The 19,425-nt window shown below is 39.0% G+C and overlaps 1 protein-coding gene across 1 annotated transcript in view; it reads right to left on the reverse strand.

Annotated features, from left to right (window-relative positions):
• tspan17 (tetraspanin 17) overlaps positions 1-11,845 on the reverse strand; it is a 103,806-nt gene extending 91,961 nt beyond the window's left edge. Inside the window, exon 1 of the mRNA XM_039774847.1 lies at positions 11,354-11,845. Coding sequence (XP_039630781.1) covers positions 11,354-11,440 — 87 coding nt within the window. The 5' untranslated portion in view covers positions 11,441-11,845. The remainder of the gene's footprint in view (positions 1-11,353) is intronic.
• Between the last annotated feature and the right edge of the window lie 7,580 nt (positions 11,846-19,425).

A 19,425-nucleotide genomic window follows, 5' to 3' on the forward strand; every position in this document is an offset into this window, starting at 1 on the left:
ATTAAAGCATCAACTATTTCTTTGAAACAATCTGAAATCTTTCCAGGAGATCTGTTTTTTTTTTTAACTGCAAATTAACAGAATTTATCAAAATAATATGTCACCTACTTAGCAATACTAATAATATACTCTGCATTTTGTGTAGTTGCATTTTTTTTAGAATGTAAAGTTATCTTTGTAGCATACCAGACCCCAGCAGTTAGCCCTATATTGTGGACAAATCCTTAAATATATTTGTGTACTGTTCTGTTCAGCATGCAGAAATAAGGAACCAAAGCCAGCCCTGGGCTACACAGGTATTCTTATTCAACTGAACTAAACAAGTTAGAATCTTTAGTCTAAAAGAAATGGCCACTACCTGGAGACATAGAACAAATTTTTTTTGAAGATACTAATAAATTCACCAGATTTCTCCCAGACAAATGATAAAACACATGCAGGGAAAATGACCAAAATAAATAATGAATGAAAATCAGGAACCTCTTCACAAACAGGGTATAAAATCATACCACATACAGTTGAAGTAGATATTCTAATGTCTGAATAAAATATTAGCAGTACTTAGCTATAGTTTTACCCAACCTAATCAACCATATAAAGTAGATGGTTTATAAAAGTTTCTGAAATTAATCATATGTGTTTCCAGTTTCATTATTATCTTTTCAATATGCGATTTTGGCTATGAATTTTATTTTAATGGGTATATTGTACTGTACTGTTATTTGGCAATGCCCATACACTATGAAGATACACTTGCTGTCCTTTGCTGCTACTGTGGTTTTATGGTTGCAGAATCAAAAAACATTTCTTGTAACAATCTTGTATGGCGTTAAAAGTTTTCAGTTCAATTACATTTATCTAAGAATTTCTGAGGCTTTGCATTATTATTCAAGTTTTGATTTACTTCAGAAAGTAATAGCGCACACACACTATAGCCCCTTTCATACATGCAACCCAAGAATTCTAAAGTATCCCAGGAATTCAGTAGAAATCACTTGCTCACACATTAAAAAGAGCAACCAGGCAGTTTTCCAAGTTGATGGCAACAACACATTAAAGTGTCATTATAGAAAAGGAATGTGCCCTTGACCATGCTCTACTTTTTTCTTAAAAAAAAAAAAAAGAGTTAAAAATTCAAAAGGACAGCTTTAAAACATATCAACACTTTTAATTACACCTGGAAAAAATGGAACAGTCAAATGTTAAGTAGCTAGGATATAAAGACAGAAAAATGCTGCAATTATTCTATACAAATTGCATCGATTAGTAAATGTGCATAACATTTTTTCTTCCTAGCCCAGGATGAACAGTGGCATCTTCATTTGAAAATCAGTTCCAAAAAAAACCTTCACTTATTACTCCTTAAGTCTCTAATAACTGGCTTACCTAACATCAGCACAAAATAACGCAAGACACCCCAAAACATTGTATTCTTTAAATGGCAGTGTTCTAGCTTAGCTCACTCAATACACCACTTCTTTTCCATTCCAATTTTGGTTGTCTTCTATAAGAAATTAAATAGCCTCCTTTTCTTCATGTAGGTTTTTCCTCCTACAATTCAAACACTGCAAAATATGATGAAACACACAGTCGAGAATTTAGTTGCTTTAGTCACAAATGAGACTGATGATCTTATTTCAACTCATCTGGCTCCACCAATACAGGCTTCATATTAGATTGTCTATAAAATTGCTGGCAACTTAAATTGATCCAAAAAGCCATCTACGAGACTATTCATCTCCTAAATACGACTAACATTACCTGATGCTGGAGTTTAATGCTTCAAAAACTTGTTTGAGCTTCTTATTTTTATAATTTAGCATCATTTTCTCTGTAAAAGGATTGCTTCTAAAGCTGCTACATAAATCATAGAATTATTCCTTACTGTTACGACTTAAACTTGTTTAAACCTTGTTTCCACAGATTTCTTGACACTGGCCACAGGTATTAATTGATAATGCATACATCAGTCCTATTGCTAAAATTTGAGGAAGGCCGATTACGGTTTACTGTCAGGATTTTGTAGCAAGAAGGGCACGACAAGGGCACCATAAGCATAGTCTGCATCTTCCTGAGACGCCAACTGTCTGGCAGCAAAGACAACATCTTACTCAATTCTGAAGGCATGTATACAGTCCTTGATCTAATAATTCAGCATTAGGGCCCTTCTAACTTTAAAAGGGTTCATGGCTAGTGGAGTCTGTAGTATCTTTCAAAAAATTCTGACTAAGTGGCTGGCTGTGAACACAAATGCGACATATTGTTAAAGTATGATACATCCGCCTAATTCTTTGAGCATTTATGGCAATTCAACATTAACTTACTAATAATTCAAACTCATCAATTGTGCATTTTATCATATGCTGCATATATTATAAAATACTTATGTCTACACAAGTACATATAATTTTCTATGATATGTCATAATACAGACTCTGCAAAAGTACCCGAAGGAACAGTTACACTTTGGGCTCTCACCATTTCTGTGGTGAGTGGAAAAGTCAAACAGCAGATAAATCCAAGTGACTGATGTTCAGGACTCTTGCAGTAATGTTAGTTTTGTTTCACACACAATGCAATCTCACATTTGACCTGCCATGAATAAACAAGTACTTTTTACCATTTTTTTAGATCAAGTGCTTTAGTCCCAGATTTATTTCTGGTTTTTTTTCATTACTTCCATTTACTCTCTTCTGAATAAAGGAACAAAACTGGGCCTTCTAGTTTTTGAACTTCTTCTTTCACACAAATATATTTTCAGTTCAGTTGAACTTTTTGCGTATCTGAAGTTTGTGCTCCTTACTATTATGCACTTCCTAAAGAACAGTAGTCTAAGCAGTCACTTTTATTTTGAGTTATCTGATAATACATTACCATCAGAATTAAAAGCACCACACAAGTTATTTTTCTCTAAGGCTATTAAGAAATGTTGATTAACTGCTGCATGTATTTCATGCCAAAAATCTTCCACACAGTTATTTTTGAATAATAAATTGAAATCATATGAACAGAGCAACTAAATGGCTATGGATACATCCAATTTGGTTTTAGGGCCAATATCAATCTCGTATTCCATTTATTCAGAACTGGCTGATTGTAATAATTTTTTAATATTTTTACATAAAATTTCTACATAGCCAGCCTTGTACAGTATATTGAAACACTATGGTAATTTTAAGACAGGTCCTCCTCTAACATGTTTTGTACTAAACAGTAGTTCATAGTGGTCTTCATCATTGTAGGACAAAATGAAAATAATTCTAAATTTATCTAAGCAGTTTCTCTTTAAAATTTTAGCAGAAGATGCATCTCCCTGCCGGCATACTTTTCCTAGTCAGTTATTGGCTTCTTTTCTTCCACTTTAAGTTTAGCTCAACAACATACTGTGTTTGTATGCCCTTCCTCTTATTTATGGCTTTCAGTTTATTTTTCCATTTTTTTTAACATGAAGGAGAACATTATGGTATTCTCTGTCACTTTTTAACCACCAGACTGCTATTCTCTGTCACTCTTTAACCACCAGACTGCTGGAAGTACACAGTCATTTCCAGAGGAACTGCAAAACTTCAAGTGCTGATACAATTTCATTGCCATATTGCAGATTGAATATCAGCACTGAAAAAAAAATCAGCTAATTTATATCGGTGTCCAATTAACTGCACCATCACTACTGGAAACCTAAAAATATAAAAGCACCTGAAATACAAGATGCGCACTATTAATTTTTTTAACTGATCTAAAAGCTGTACAAAGATCAGTTGCCACATTCTGTGCTTTACAGTGATCCCTCCTTGATCGCGGGGGTTGTGTTCTAGAAACCCCTGCGAAAGGTGAAAATCCGCAAAGTAAAAACCATATGTTTATATGGTTATTTTTATATATTTTAAGTCCTTATAAACTCTCCCACACTCATAAACATTTCCCGCACAGTTATACAGCATAAACCCTTTATATTCTTTTAGATATCCTTCTATATAAAAGCGGTTGGGATTGTCCTTCTGTCCTATGAGTGCTACGCAGGCGCGGAGTTTCACACACGCCCCGTCCATTTTGCAATGCATGATGGGATTTGTAGTTTCGTTTTTCCAGGTAAAAGATGATTTTCTACTCCAGACTGTGCGATATCTTCTTCTTCTTTCTTACTATATAAAAGCAGTCGGGATTGTCCTTCCGTCCCGTGAGTGGAAAGCGTAGCGGTATTCCGCTTATCACAGACTTACTACTTGCAGCTTGCAGTACGAAGCGACATGATGTGAGCAGAGTTCTGGTGCTCCCATTGTTCCCTTGCTTTTGTGCTCGATGTGCTGGAAAAATAGACAAAATTATATCTCTGGAAATAACTAATGTTGATGGAGTATAAATGCCTCACCGTGTAGTAAATATCAGGGGGGTTCAAAAGGGCGACCTCAATATAGAAAAAAAGTTTAAATTTCATCACAAAAATAACAAAAGCTATGAGTATTAAAGTAATACCACTCAAATGCAATATAACCAAATTAATGAGTTTGTATAAAAAATCAAATTGATCTACTGTACATATTGAATTGCCTTAAGAAGTGGTCAACTTAAAAGTCGGTCGCCTAGTTAGGTAAGAGTTGTTGAAATTATGTATGTAAACACACTGTTTATATACTACGCACAAATATATGTATCATATATCATTGAGGAATTTTATTTAATACGTAATACAGTTTTAAACACATTGTAATTGATTAGGCAATATAAAAATAAATGCAAAATCTATAACATATAAATATAATGTTACAATAGACAGGCCATCGGCAATAAATACGTACAATGCAAGAAAAATTGTATGAAATGTGTGTACAGTTACACTAAGCATACTTACATGTACTAAGTACGTGGAAAATTAGTTATGGGTAATCACCAACAATGACACGACAACTTGTCCGATAACAATGACATAAATGTTACTACACAGCAAAGGAGAGCATTACAGATCTTCTAAAGGAGCCTCTTCAGGCGACTGTGTAGCACCACGGCGTAGCTGTTTCCTTCCTTCAACATATTCAAAACTTTTACCTTATCGGCAATCGTTAGCACCTTCCATTGGCGCTTGGGCACGGCACTGGAAGCAGTAGCAGGAGCAGATCGGTCTGGAGACATAATGAAGGGCTTGACTAGCACAAAGATAAACGCAAAAGTGAACTATTTACACAGCGAAACACGGTGATGCTGAATGAGCGAGACGAGATGCTGGCTAACGCAAAGCGGAATAGAATGCTGCTCTCAGTCACTGAGCCAATCAGCACCCAGGAACTTAATCACATGCTCTGACTGGATAGCTTCTCAGCCATCCGCCAACATCGTACCTTGTATGAAATCAACTGGGCAAACCAACTGCGGAAGCATGTACCAGAAATAAAAAGACCCACTGTCCACAGAAATCTGCAATATATATTTAGATATGCTTACATATAAAATCTGCGATAGAGAGAAGCCGCAAAAGTTGAAGCGTGATATAGCGAGGAATTACTGTACTACCAACTGAGAACATCACTCCTGTTAGTGGTGAAAAGCAGCCAAATTCATGGACACTAGTGCAGGATATAGTATGACATTGTGGGCATGAAGTTGGTCTCTAAACCACAAGGATGCCAGTTCAATTCCTGTCTCTGACTTACTATACAACTCTAAGCAAGCCAATAAATCAATATTTCAAATTAAGAAGCAAACAAAAAAACAAAAAAAAGAAAAACTACAACACACAAAAACAGTTAGACTATGTATCTGTACTTTGAAAGTGCCTTAGGATGCGGTTTTCTATAAAGTAAAGACTGTAAAGCATAACTTGCAAACAATCAGCAATATGCAATTATTTCTGAAAACTTTTAATGTAACCATAGACTGTGCATTCCATTGCCACTGCTGCTCCTTATGAGCATTCATCTACGTTAGCATGTCTTGTGTCTCTACGCTGTTGTGACAACTTATGCACTTGATTTTACATATTTACAGGTTTATTTAGGTATCAGCAGACCTAGTAAGTTTTATTGTAATTATGGCAAGATTGACCTGGAAAATTGTCTTGCGTAGTTTCCTGGAATACTGAACTCATTTTTTTTTTTGTTTACATATGTTTTTGACCTTGCAGTTTACTGGTACAGTTCATGTACCTCCTGTGTGCTTGAGAATGCAAAACTTAAATAAAATAGGAAAATCTTAAAAAAAAGGAAAGTGCATTTCCACTTACATTGAAGGCACAAGATACCGGATAAGGAAGGCTTATTTAAGATGTTTTCAGTACATAAAATATTGGTACATACATGAGTTTTGAAAGGTCAATCACAATTTTAAAGCGTTTAAAACAAAACAAGAGTTTATTTTTAAAGACAGCCAACACTGAATGAGCTGCTCATGTCTAGGTTACATTAACATTTACACATAAGATGGATATGCATTACTACTTCTAAGGGAAAACATTACGGAACCAAAAATGAAGCAAAGCGAAAAAGACTAGAATGAAAGTTGGAAATGTATATTTATCTAGATTGCAAGGTATAATGTTACTCTGCATGAAGGTAGCTCCAGAATTGATGAATATTAACGTTTAATATCTGACAGGTGCAAAGCACTCTGAATGGAGAATCAGTGAGACCAGATGAATGATCATACTCTGTAGATACTGCTATGTTAAAAAGGTTCTATTTACTTAAATGTGACATGCTAAAAAAAGAAGTTACTTTTCCCACCACTGTTTTGGAGAAGAAAACATGAAAAGGCATTTTACTACATGTAAGCACAGATAGGGGATGTCAACTTTATTTGATGTAGTACAGTTTTTTTTTTTTAAATAAAAAAAGGATATTGTATAGCAGCATGTCAGTGGTGAATTCAAATAAACCTGAAGCAAACAGTGACATTTTATTATTGTGTGCATCATGATGACATACTAAAAATTCCCCACATTTTTTTTTTGCGATATATATTACTTAGTATTTCATACTAAATGCCTCTTTTCAAACCTGAATTTCAAATGCTCAACAGCAATAATATTTCTCTGTGTATGCACACAATTATAAAATTGGAATTTTATATGGTCTTATACTGAAATCTTGTACTTTTATTCTTAGCCTGGCTTTCGCCATAAATTGTTATTGGACACATGACCTTTGCTTAGTTTTTAGGTATTTCAATATTAGAATACATCAGCATGCAGAAACTGTATTGAACTAGCCATTACTGACAAAAAAAAAAAATTGTATCCTTGTATGACGTGCTCCCATAAAATATTCATCTATCAAAACAGTACTCCATTTTACAGAATGCCTTCAATGGTGCTTACTAACGCAAATTCAGTACACATGTAGTGAATCACTGGGTTCTATATTATAAATACTGCATGATTATATCAGATATATAGCCAACCAGAGGCAGTGTTTCAACAGTCTAAAGGTGCATTGTTTAAATGAACACAGCATGAATTTGAGCAAGCACTGAGCTAGACTGCATCCGGTCCAGTCTTGTTTTGTTCTCACTACTTTTGGGATAGGCTTTGCTTTTTCTTAATATCTACCTACAAGAGCACACACGTTGATCACAATATGAGGGCCTACTTAAAAGTTCAAGGATAAATAAAAGTTATGTAAGAAACACAGCCATGAGCTGTAGAGCCATCCCCTAAGAAAAACACAGTGGGTCTCATCACTTAAATTAAGATTTGGTATTTTGGAAATTTTATTTATTTGTAATAGATATCCTCTGAGGTGGGCTGGCGCCCTGCCCGGGGTTTGTTTCCTGCCATGCGCCCTGTGTTGACTGGGATTGGCTCCAGCAGACCCCTGTGACCCTGTAGTTAGGATATAGCGGGTTGGATAATGGATGGATGGATAGATATCCTAATATTATTGTAGAAGTTACTCTTTCACATTTTCTCTTTGTACATCAATGTTGAACTCATTAAGCTACCTAACTGAGGCTTGGATAAAGAACCTGAATTGCAAAAATTATTCTACAATGCTTGACCTAGTATCAGACTTTCACCGTATTCATCTGGAACAGAAAGGAGTTGCATTTGCTGTGCAATACCCATATGTAGATGAAAACATGGAAATTTCAGATTGAAATTGTGTTTTTCTTCTCTTTTGCGATTATTATTTAAAATGGTTGCCCGAAAAATTTTGATCACTTTCTGTTAGCAGGAAATGTCTGCAACCTATTATTTGTTTAATTTCATATGTCCCGTTTGCTACTACAAAAACCACAAAACTACCTTGTTTATTTAACTTATGCTCGGCTGGCACACAAAATGGCATTGCACATAAATGTGCATGGTAAACAAACGGGTGGTTATCAATTTTTTTGCAGTGGAGAAGTACAGTAATGAGTAACTAACTTTAACAGGAGGTTAAATAACATATTTTGACCTCTCTGGAGCCTCCAAAAATGCCACACATGGGAAAATATTTCAGCATGATTGCAATGTTACTGAAGAATGCAAGTGTAACATTTAGACCGATACAAAAAAATGGATACATGCCTTTGATTCATTCTGATGTACAGTTGTTCAAACTGACAAAGTTTGTACAGAAAAATTAGGTGACTTATGACTATTTCCAAACAGCGCTAGAATAAATTACTAGCAATAATATATAAATTTATACCTATGATTACATACATATACATTTACAAACATACAAATTCATATATAGTATACATGCTGCAGAGTGTCCTAAAACATTTTTGTGGCTGTGGTGTGCTTTAACAACCAATTAATTTGACTATTTTATGGGGCACTAAGCTATTGAATTGATCATACGTACAGTTTTAACTCAATAAATAGAAAGGCAAAAAGTAAAAATTGCTACCTTTATGAATGCTGAAACAGCTGAGGCTTGAGATGAAAACAAACAAGGCTAAAGTACAGAATGTCATTTTCTTTTTCCACAGAACTATGATTTAATATTACAGAACAATCCATCATTTTGATTTAGGTGCCCCCTATTTAGGTGAGCATAAGTATTGAGACAACTGGCTGTCAGGTGCTGTCACAGAACAGCACTGAATGTGTAATGGCTGGATTTATTTTTTTCTTTTCTATTTTATTGTGGGCATCTCAATTCAGTACACCTAAAAAATAGAAAATCTAAAGAACCAATTATAAAAAAAAAACAAAAACCAAATCCAGTTGCAACTATAAGACACGTAAAACAAAAGAAAACAAAAGGGTAAATATATATAAACATATATAAATAAAAATGTAACAAAAGTCCTTGATAATAAACATCCAGGTTGGCCAAAAAAACAAAAAACAACAACTGCAGTAGACGACACAAACAGAATTCTGAGCCACAAAGAAAAACTGACTGTTAGGAGAAACTAAAATCTTATGCGGAGCATACATCAAAAAGTGTTCCAACCTAATATTTGTAGAAGACTCCAACCAAACTACAAAAGCCACATACTAGAATAGGTTCAAGAATTCAAAACTTTAGACTAGAATTTGTTTATAGCATTTGAGAGGAGTTCTGGAACAAAGCGTTAGGGACAGGTAAGACTAAGATAAACCCATCCTTAAATAAAAAGTAAATACCCAGACCAGAACATGGAACAAACTCTAAACAGCAGACACCATGTCAGATCAATTATGAAATATGGAGGCAATACAGTAGTCAGTTATAGCAGAAGAGTTGCTTATAAAAGTCAAAGAAATTGCATCTTTGTTCATTGGTTCATAGAGTCCTGAGAACCAAGTGTGCTCAAATCAGTGTTATGATTTGAATCAAACTAAACATACATTTCACTTATTTTAAAGAAGACTCAAGTCTGAAACCCTCAAACAAATGGATAATGTAAGGGTGAAGAAAACACTTGGCATAGAATCTCAAAAGCAAACAAAAAGAGATTGTTGATATCAGCTTTGTCAAAGGCTTGATATGGTTATTTGCAAAATGCCAAATGTAATCCCAGTTTAAGTATTACACGAGTTTGAATAATCAAAATTGAAATCAAAAGAATCAACTGCATTAAGGAGTATTTTCTAAACATTTACCCTATGCACTCACCACCAGGGTACTGCCATCTTTTGAAACGTGCATTTCAGACCTTTGCACAATGTGTCTTATTATACTGTGTGTGGACTCAATCATAAAAGCAAACTGGTTGGTTTTAAAGATTACATGTCTGAAAAACTTGGCTAACACTGATGAATAGTTAATTACCCATCTGAAAATTTCACCGGGCAGTTCTTAGGCTTCGTCACTATTTTTCCATTTTCAATGCAGGTACTTTTCTTCCCCGCAGTCCTTGTTCTGAACAAACAAGATGCATCGCAAACATATAAATATTATAACATAATATTTTGAGCCAAAATTGGTTACAAGTTTACTTCTTTAGTCCTCCTGTGCAATTGCTAGGGAATGTCTCATCCAGCTAAAGATAAATATCTTTTATCAGGGAAACTTAAAAAAAAAAAAAAAAAAAAAAAAAGAAAAGAAAACAATCATGCTGAATATAGCACTGACGCTTAATGGCTCAATCCCATCCAACTCCTGATTGCTGTCTGCATGGGTGTTCCTAGCACATTCCAAAAGATGTGCATGCCAGACTAACTGGCAATTCTAAACTGGCCTCCTGTAGGTGTCAGTAAGGCTAATAATGGTGTTAATAACTGGCTCCACAATCCCAAAAATGGGCAAGCAGGTTTGAGAAAGACAAAACTACATCCATTAACATTTTCAGCATAGAGTCACAAATGTGCAGCTATACCTGCTTATGACAGACAAACCCTGTCACTCCGTTTGACGGTCCTTAGATTGAATTACGGGCTGCCTGCAGGTTTAATCCTCTTGAGCAAGTCACTTAACTTGCTCCAGGTGTAGTAATACATAATCAATTCTACAAAGCACAGGATCACCCAAATAATATGTACACCTTTACACGAGTATACAAAGTATACATTTGAAAAGAAGTTACAAAAGATACGACTTCACGGGTCTAAAACTGAGCCTCCCAAATGCTACCTGAATGATGCCCCCCTCCTCACCATCTTTTGAGTGGAGAGGCAGGCAGATTGGCATATGGGAAACTGGACAGTACGGAGGGCCATCTATCCAACGCTCTCAGATAAAGGCGCCGCTATTTCAAAGTCTCGGATTCCCTAAGATAACTGTTGCAACTTCACCTTGCTAAGAAAGGAAAAGCGTTGCCTTAACAGACTTTGTTTACTAAATACATTTGCATTATTGTAAAACTCACCTTCAGTGTCAGAGAAAAGGACCCAGACAACAAAAGAGCCACAAACAAAGCAGATCACAATTGCAGGCTTGCCTGGAAGGCTGTATTAAGGCAAGCTGAAACAAATTCCCCAACCCCGCAGCCCAACAATACTCACCCAAAAAATAATGTTGAATCCAAACAAGAAATACTTGACACAACAGCTCACTTCGGGTCCTTTAAAATGGTGATGCTTTCCAGACATTCTTTTGTAGAGGATACTATCATAAACCACCTCCGAAGAGAAGAGCTTAAAAGGTCAAATGCACTGAGACTACAAGAAATTTTTAACAATAGACAGGCAGCACTAGCAAAAACAGGGGGGCACAAAACAAGACATCGATATGAAGCCACTACAGATTCTGATCCGCAAGAAAAAAACGAGCCCGCGATCAAAGTACATTTCACGAGCACCACAGCCGAAGATTACGGTGCATCGGGCCGCGATGGGTTGTGTGCCCTTTTATTTTGTTTACTTGGTCCTCAGTATCCTACGAGCTGCCTCCATGTCCACAATAATGTACACCTTTGATTTCTTCTTTTTATCTATCGACCTGACTCCCCTCCTGTTTGTTTTCAGCTCAGCAAGCTTCTCCAACGAGCGAGTTTTTTTAACAGCGCTTCCTCGCGGAACCTGCACACATTGCACTGACTCGATTAAAGCGGCTTTGAATATGCGTATGGTTTCGTGCCAGCTTACCACGTGAACTGACTTTGTACAAACTGCCTAGCTGAAACTTATCTGCTGCTAACTCGTTTGTTGCTGGAATATATAATGCAAATATCTTAATAAACTACATCACCGTTTGTGCACCATCTGGAAAAGATGATGCCCCAACTGCAATTGTAAAAAGACGACTCAAGTTTTGCCTTCTGTATTTTACAAAGCTTCATACATAATTTACGGTGATGGATTTTAGCATGGGGTATTATCAATTTCATACTGTAACTCACAATATGCTACACCTTTGAAACTGAACACTGTCTGAAAGCACATACATTTTCATTATCCAGTGCTTAATGACCTAATTACTCATACTGTATGTGTTTCCCTACAAGCCTTGACAATAGTTATTAAATTTAATTCTAAAGAGAGAGCAATAAATTGTAAGGTTGCTTTCAAACTACTTTTATATTGTTGTTTGCTGTTCATCCAAGTGATAGTTGCCTTCACTGAGGAAAGAGATAACAATGTTGTTTTTGCTCTATTACCACTTACACCCAAACCAGAAATCAGAGGAATAAAGAGTGAGGTGCAGGTAGAATAGATAGTACAGGCAGTACACTTAGCAAACAGTAGGAAGATAGGAAAAGAGGAAATAGTTAAAAGCAAATTTTGGCACACAATTGTATTCATCTGGCAAAACAGAGGACAAGTTATTTGACTCTCTAAAGTAACACATTTTGAAACTTGGTATGCTTACTCTATTTTAATTAAAGTTTATATATTTTCCCACTTTACTTACATAAGACACTAAACACAAATGCAGGGCAGGTGCCTAGGGCATAGATCATAAGGAGGGGAAAAAAAACCCAGATGCATGGGTTAGCCACTGAATAGTCGGTTGGTGCATTAATAAGCTTGGCCTAGGGCGCAAAATAACCTAGCATCGGCACTGCACAAATGGCACCAACTGATATATTTGATAGACTGCCAGCGAGATTAGCATTACTACATAATACAGTAATTCAAAGAGACTGGATTAGTAATCCACTCCAATCACTGCCATTGAAGAGTCTGCATACCCCCCAATGTTTGTGTGGGTTCCATATGTAGTGGCTGGAATCGTTGTGCCTCTAAAGACACAATTCACATGCACTGGAGTGTGGGAGGAGGCAGGGTGATGAGGGACTACGCAACAGTTGTATATAGTTAAAGCACGTTCAATAAACAGTCAGTAGTTTTTGTCTGGGGTGTTTTCTTTAATTGCAGGGCGCTACAGTGGTGACTCCAATGATTCCAGAGTCATGATAATCATGTTTGCCAACATGTTGGCATTAAAGTTACTGGAATTTTGGGAACAGCAAGCCTCAACGTGTTTCACCCAAGCGGAGGCATAGTTTGTATTGTGGGACATTATGACAGATGACATGAAGCACTACCATGTCATTGCAGCTCTCAGCGGCTCTACAGCATCCAGGGTGGCGAGTCTGCTTGAAAATCCCCGCACACAGACAAGTTTGTAACTTTAAAGGCTTACCTTTTAGAGACATACGGCCTCACAGAGTCAGAGCGGGCACGGCAGCTACTAACATTGCCAGGCCTGGGATATGCAAAGCCCTCTGCGTTGATGGACCACATATAGCTTTGCTAGGTAGCCATAAGCCCTGTTTTATATTCAGAGAGCTGTTTCTCCAACAGAAAGCATTTGATAAGGTGCCACATGAGAGGTTGAGCATCAAGTGAAAAGAAGTGGGAGTTCAGGGTGATGTTTTTAGATGGGTGCAGAATTGGATCAGACACAGGAAGCAAAGGGTGATGGTGCGAGGAACCTCATCAGAACTGGCCGATGTTAAGAGTGGTGTTCCACAGGGGTCAGTGCTAGGGCCGCTGCTATTTTTAATATATATAAATGATATAGATAGGAATATAAGTAACAAGCTGGTTAAGTTTGCAGATGATACCAAGATAGGTGGATTAGCAGATAATTTGGAATCCGTTATATCATTACAGAAGGACTTGGATAGCATACAGGCTTGGGCAGATTTGTGGCAGATGAAATGTAACGTCAGTAAATGTAAAGTATTACACATAGGAAATAAAAATGTTAGGTTTGAATACACAATGGGCGGTCAGAAAATCGAGAGTACACCTTATGAGAAGGATTTAGGAGTCATAGTGGACTCTAAGCTATCAATTTCCCAACAGTGTTCAGAATCCATTAAGAAGGCTAACAGAATGTTAGGATATATAGCACGATGTGTGGAGTACAAGTCCAAGGAGGTTATTCTCAACCTTTATAATTCACTGGTGAGGCCTCATCTTGAGTACTGTGTGCAGTTTTGGTCTCCAGGCTACAAAAAGGACATAGCACCACTAAAAAAAGTCCAGAGAAGAGCGACTAGGCTGATTCCAGGGCTACAGGGGTTGAATTATGAGGAAAGATTAAAAGAGCTGAGCCTTTACAGTTTAAGCAAAAGAAGATTAAGAGGTGACATGATTGAAGTGTTTAAAATTATGAAGGGAATTAGTACAGTGGATCGAGACTTGTATTTTAAAATGAGTTAAAAGAACACAGGGACACAGTTGGAAACTTGTTATGGGTAAATTTCGAACAAACATTAGGAAGTTTTTCTTTACACAAAGAACGATAGACACTTGGAATAAACTACTAAGTAGTGTGGTAGACAGTAAGACGTTAGGGACTTTCAAAACTCGACTTGATGTTTTCTTGGAGGAAATAAGTGGATAGGACTGGCGAGCTTTGTTGGGCTGAATGGCCGGTTCTCGTCTAGAGTGTTCTAATGTTCTAACAGATGCCAGAAGAAGTGCACACTGCCCTGGCCAACATGACCATCGTTGCCTAACGAGAGTTAGCCAAGATAGCTGACAGACTGCACTCTGCTTTGCAGAGCTATCTTCCACCTGCAACCCTTATCAGTCCCATTAGCAAGCTTGTGTCTCGTACTGATCATTCCACTCCGTCTGCCATACAGACAACTGACCTGTGTTTTTACCATGCCCGATTCAGCAAGAATGCAAAGAAATGTTGCCCTCCTTGTAAGTTTAACCCACCCAGGTCGGTCAGCACTATCTCATCAGAACCTGCAGACCACCTACTCTACATAACAGATGCCCAGTCCGGCTGCCATTAACTATATGATACTGGCACACAAGTGAGTATGTTTCCTGCATCACCTATTGATGTGGCTTCAGGGAGAAAAGGGCTCATCTGGAGGCTGCTAAAGGCACTAGGATCCCCACCTACAGAATGCAGCACACAACCCTATATATCAGTGGAAGGCGTTTCACTTGGCCATTTGTCTTAGCCAAGGTGGCCAGGCTGCTGCTGGGTGTGGACTTCCTCTGTGTGAATGGGTTGGTGGTTGATGTTAAGAACCGTCACCTTGTAGGTGCAAAGGACTTTGCCACCCTTCCCTGCACACTCAGCGGAATCACTACCTCCGCCCAATATAATATGATAGTTACAACTTGTGACTTCGCCCATCTTCTCAATGAATTCCCCAAGCTATCAAGACCCACTTTTTCCACAGCAGAAACCAAGCATGGAGTGGAACACTACATTTCTGCTTCTGGTCCACACCCGTCGACTGACCCCTGACAAGCTGGCTATTGCGAAGGCTGAATTTGGCAACATGGAACAGATAGGAATCGTACGCCCATCCAAGAGCCCATGGGCATCACCCCTCCATATGGTGCCCAAAGCAGGTGGAAGTTTCCAACCATGTGGGGATTACCACCACCTAAATGATGACACTGTCCCAGACTGGGACCCAATTCCACACATACAAGATTTCTCAACACAGCTCTCTGGGAATGTAATCTTTTCAAAGGTGGACCTGGTCCGTGGCTACCACCAAGTACCTGTGCACCCAGTGGACATCCCCAAAACAGCAGTCATCACCCTCTTCAGATTATTTGAATTCCTACCAATACAATTCGGCCTTTAAAATGCTGCACAGAGATTCCAGAGGTTGATAGACTCTATCCTCAGCGATTTTGACTTCCTTTTTGTCTACCTAGATGACATCTTGGTTGCCAGCTCCTCCAAAGTGGAGCACCTTGCCCATCTCCGAGCCATATTCGAGCGCCTGAGCCTGCATTGGTTGATTATCAATCCTGCTAATTGTCTATTTGGAGTGCCCGTCATAGATTTCGTAAAAGAAGGTGAGATTCCTTTGCCTTCAAAAGTCTCTACTGTCACTGATTTTCCACAACCCCGCACCTTACGTGCCCTCCGGGTATTCTTGGGCATGGTCAATTTCTACCACCGCTTCATTCCTTGGGCAGAACTCATTATGCAACCTTTATATGAGGATCTTCAGGGCCAGTCCGTGAAGTCCCCTGTCACATGGTCCAAAGACCTAGACAAGGCATTTATGAATACCAAAAACTTGCTTTAGCTGACGCGGCCATGCTCGCACAACCGCTGCCTGATGCTCCACTTGCTCATACAACTGACGCACTGGACCAAGCAGTGGTGGCAGTGTTTGAACAGTGGACCGATGATGCATGGCAGCCATTGGCATCTTTCAGCAGTCATTTACGGCCCAATGAACACAAGTATAGCACTTTAGGCCGGGAACTACTGAGTTTTTACTTGGCCATTCAACATTTCCTCTTCTTGCTTGAAGCCTGGTCATTCTCTGCATTTGCCAACCACAAACCACTTGTTCTCACAATGTCCAAGGTCAATGAGCTGTGGTCTGCCCGACAGCAACAATACCTGGCCTACATATCAGAGTTCACAACAGATGTCCAGCATGTTGAGGGTAAGAACAATGTGGTGGGTGACTGCCTCTCTCGGCCTGCATTTTCCGACATACACATTGAAACTGACTACTCCCCCAGCTGGTAGATGACCAAGCGGAGGACCCAGAGGTCCAAGCTCTTCACTTGGCAGACACAGGCCTGCAGTTGTTAGAGGAGCAGTTAGACGGTAGCACTGCTAAGCTCCTTTGTGACACCAGCACAGGTTACCCACGCCCAATTGTCCCCAGCAACTGGAGACGGTGCATCTTTGACACCATGCACAGCCTCTCAGATTCAGGACGATTGGCATCCCAACGTTTGGTGGCAAGCAAATTTGTTTGGCGTGGCCTCAAAAAAGATGTCCGTAGCTGGGCAGCGGCTTGAGCTGCATGTCAAAAGGCTAAAATACATTGCCATGTTAAAGCCCAACTGACACCTTTCCCGTTGCCTTCTCGCCATTTCGACCATTTTCATGTGGACCTGGTAGGCCCCCCTTTCTCCTTCTCACCATTATACACCCCTGCTCACTGTGGTTGACAGGTCCACCAGGTGGCCTGAAGCTGTGCCCTTTTTACGTCCACAACTGCAGCAGAAGTAGCGAGAGCCTTTATCAACACTTGGGTTGCATGGTTCGTCACACCATCCCGAGGTGCACAATTCACTTCACAGCTGTGGACTGCAGTGGCACAAGACCTTGGGACGGTCCTGCACCATACCACTGCCTACCACCCCCAAGCTAATGGCCTTTGTGAGCGATTTCAACGGTCCCTTAAGTCAGCCCTCAAGGTCTCCTTTACCAATGACAGCTGGGTCGACCATCTGCTGTGGGTACTGTTGGGGTTACGTACGGCTCGAAAAGAGGATCTGCAAGTCTTGACCGCTGAATGGTGTTTGGCCAACCTCTCCGTGTGCCCAGGGATTATATCCCTCAAAGTTCTACTCCCTGGACTGCATCCCAATACCAGTCTCTGTTCCTAGACACAGCAGTCACATTCCAGCCAGTACCTCCTGCCCAGCATGGCTCTTCTCACTCCTGGTTTCCATGCCATCTGCAATCAGAAAAGTTTGTGTTTGTCTGGCACGTGGTACATCGCGGCCCACTGAAACCACCTTATGATGGCCCTTTCTGAGTCCTGGAACGCGGAGTCAAAACGTTCGTGCTTGACATGTTTGATAGTTCTCCAGGTCTAGTCAGAAACCCGCCTAACCGCACTCGGACAGGGTGCATAGTGCATGCCCCAACAAAGTTAACGTTGTCCGTGCATGTGAATTCTGGGGATGGGACCTGTTTAGCGGCTGGAAGCGCTGCACCTCTGAAGACACAATTCACATGCACTGCAGTGTGGGAGGAGGCAGGGTGATGAGGAACTAGGCAACAGTTGTATATAGTTCAATAAACAGTCAGTAGTTTTTGCCTGCATTAAGAAAACATCTGGCATGTTTTCTTTCCTCGCAGGGCACTACACATTCTGTACATACATACATATATATATATATATATATATATATATATATATACAGTATACACACACAATTAGGTCCATAAATATTTGGACAGAGACAACTTTTTTCTAATTTTGGTTCTGTACATTACCACAATGCATTTTAAATTAAACAACTCAGATGCAGTTGAAGTGCTTTCAGCTTTAATTCAGTGGGTTCAACAAAAAGATTGCATAAAAATGTGAGGCAACTAAAGCATTTTTTAATACAAATCCTTCATTTCAGGGGCTCAAAAGTAATTGGACAAATTAAATAACTGGAAATAAAATGTTAATTTCTAATACTTGGTTGAAAACCCTTTGCTGGCAATGACAGCCTGAAGTCTTGAACTCATGGACATCACCAGATGCTGGGTTTCCTCCTTTTTAACGCACTGCCAGGCCGTTACTGCAGTGGCTTTCAGTTGCTGTTTGTTTGTGGGCCTTTCTGTACGAAGTGTAGTCTCCAACAAGTGAAATGCATACTCAATTGGGTTAAGATCAGGTGACTGACTTGGCCATTCAAGAATTTTCCACTTCTTTACTTTAATAAACTCCTGGGTTGCTTTGGCTGTATGTTTTGGGTCATTGTCTATCTGTATCATGAAACGCCGCCCAATCAATTTGACTGCATTTAGCTGGATTTGAGCAGACAGTATGTCTCTGAACACCAAGGAATTTATTCGGCTGCTTCTGTCCTGTGTCACATCATCAATAAACACTAGTATCCCAGTGCCACTGGCAGCCATGCATGCCCAAGCCATCACACTGCCTCCACCGTGTTTTACAGATGATGTGGTATGCTTTGGATAATGAGCTGTTCCACACTTTCTCCATACTTTTTTCTTGCCATTATTCTGGTAGAGGTTGATCATGGTTTCACCAGTGCTTGCTTTCTTTCTCAGGATGTACCAAACTGTAGATTTTGCCACTCGTAATTTTGTAGCAATTTCTCAGATGATTTTTTTCTGTTTTCGCAGCTTAAGGATGGCTTCTTTCACCTGCATGGAGAGCTCCTTTGTCCGCCTTTGTTGTCTGTTCACAGCAAAATCTTCCACATGCAAGCACCACACCTCAAATCAACTCCAGGCCTTTTATCTGCTTAATTGATAATGACATAACGACGAACTTGTCCACACCTGCCCATGAAATAGCTTTTGAGTCAATTGTCCAATTACTTTTGAGCCCCTGAAATGAAGGGATTGTGTTAAAAAAATGCTTTAGTTGCCTCACATTTTTGTGCAATCTTTTTGTTCAACCCACTAAATTAAAGCT

Source organism: Polypterus senegalus, chromosome 13 (assembly GCF_016835505.1).
Source record: "Polypterus senegalus isolate Bchr_013 chromosome 13, ASM1683550v1, whole genome shotgun sequence".
NCBI lineage: Eukaryota > Metazoa > Chordata > Cladistia > Polypteriformes > Polypteridae > Polypterus > Polypterus senegalus.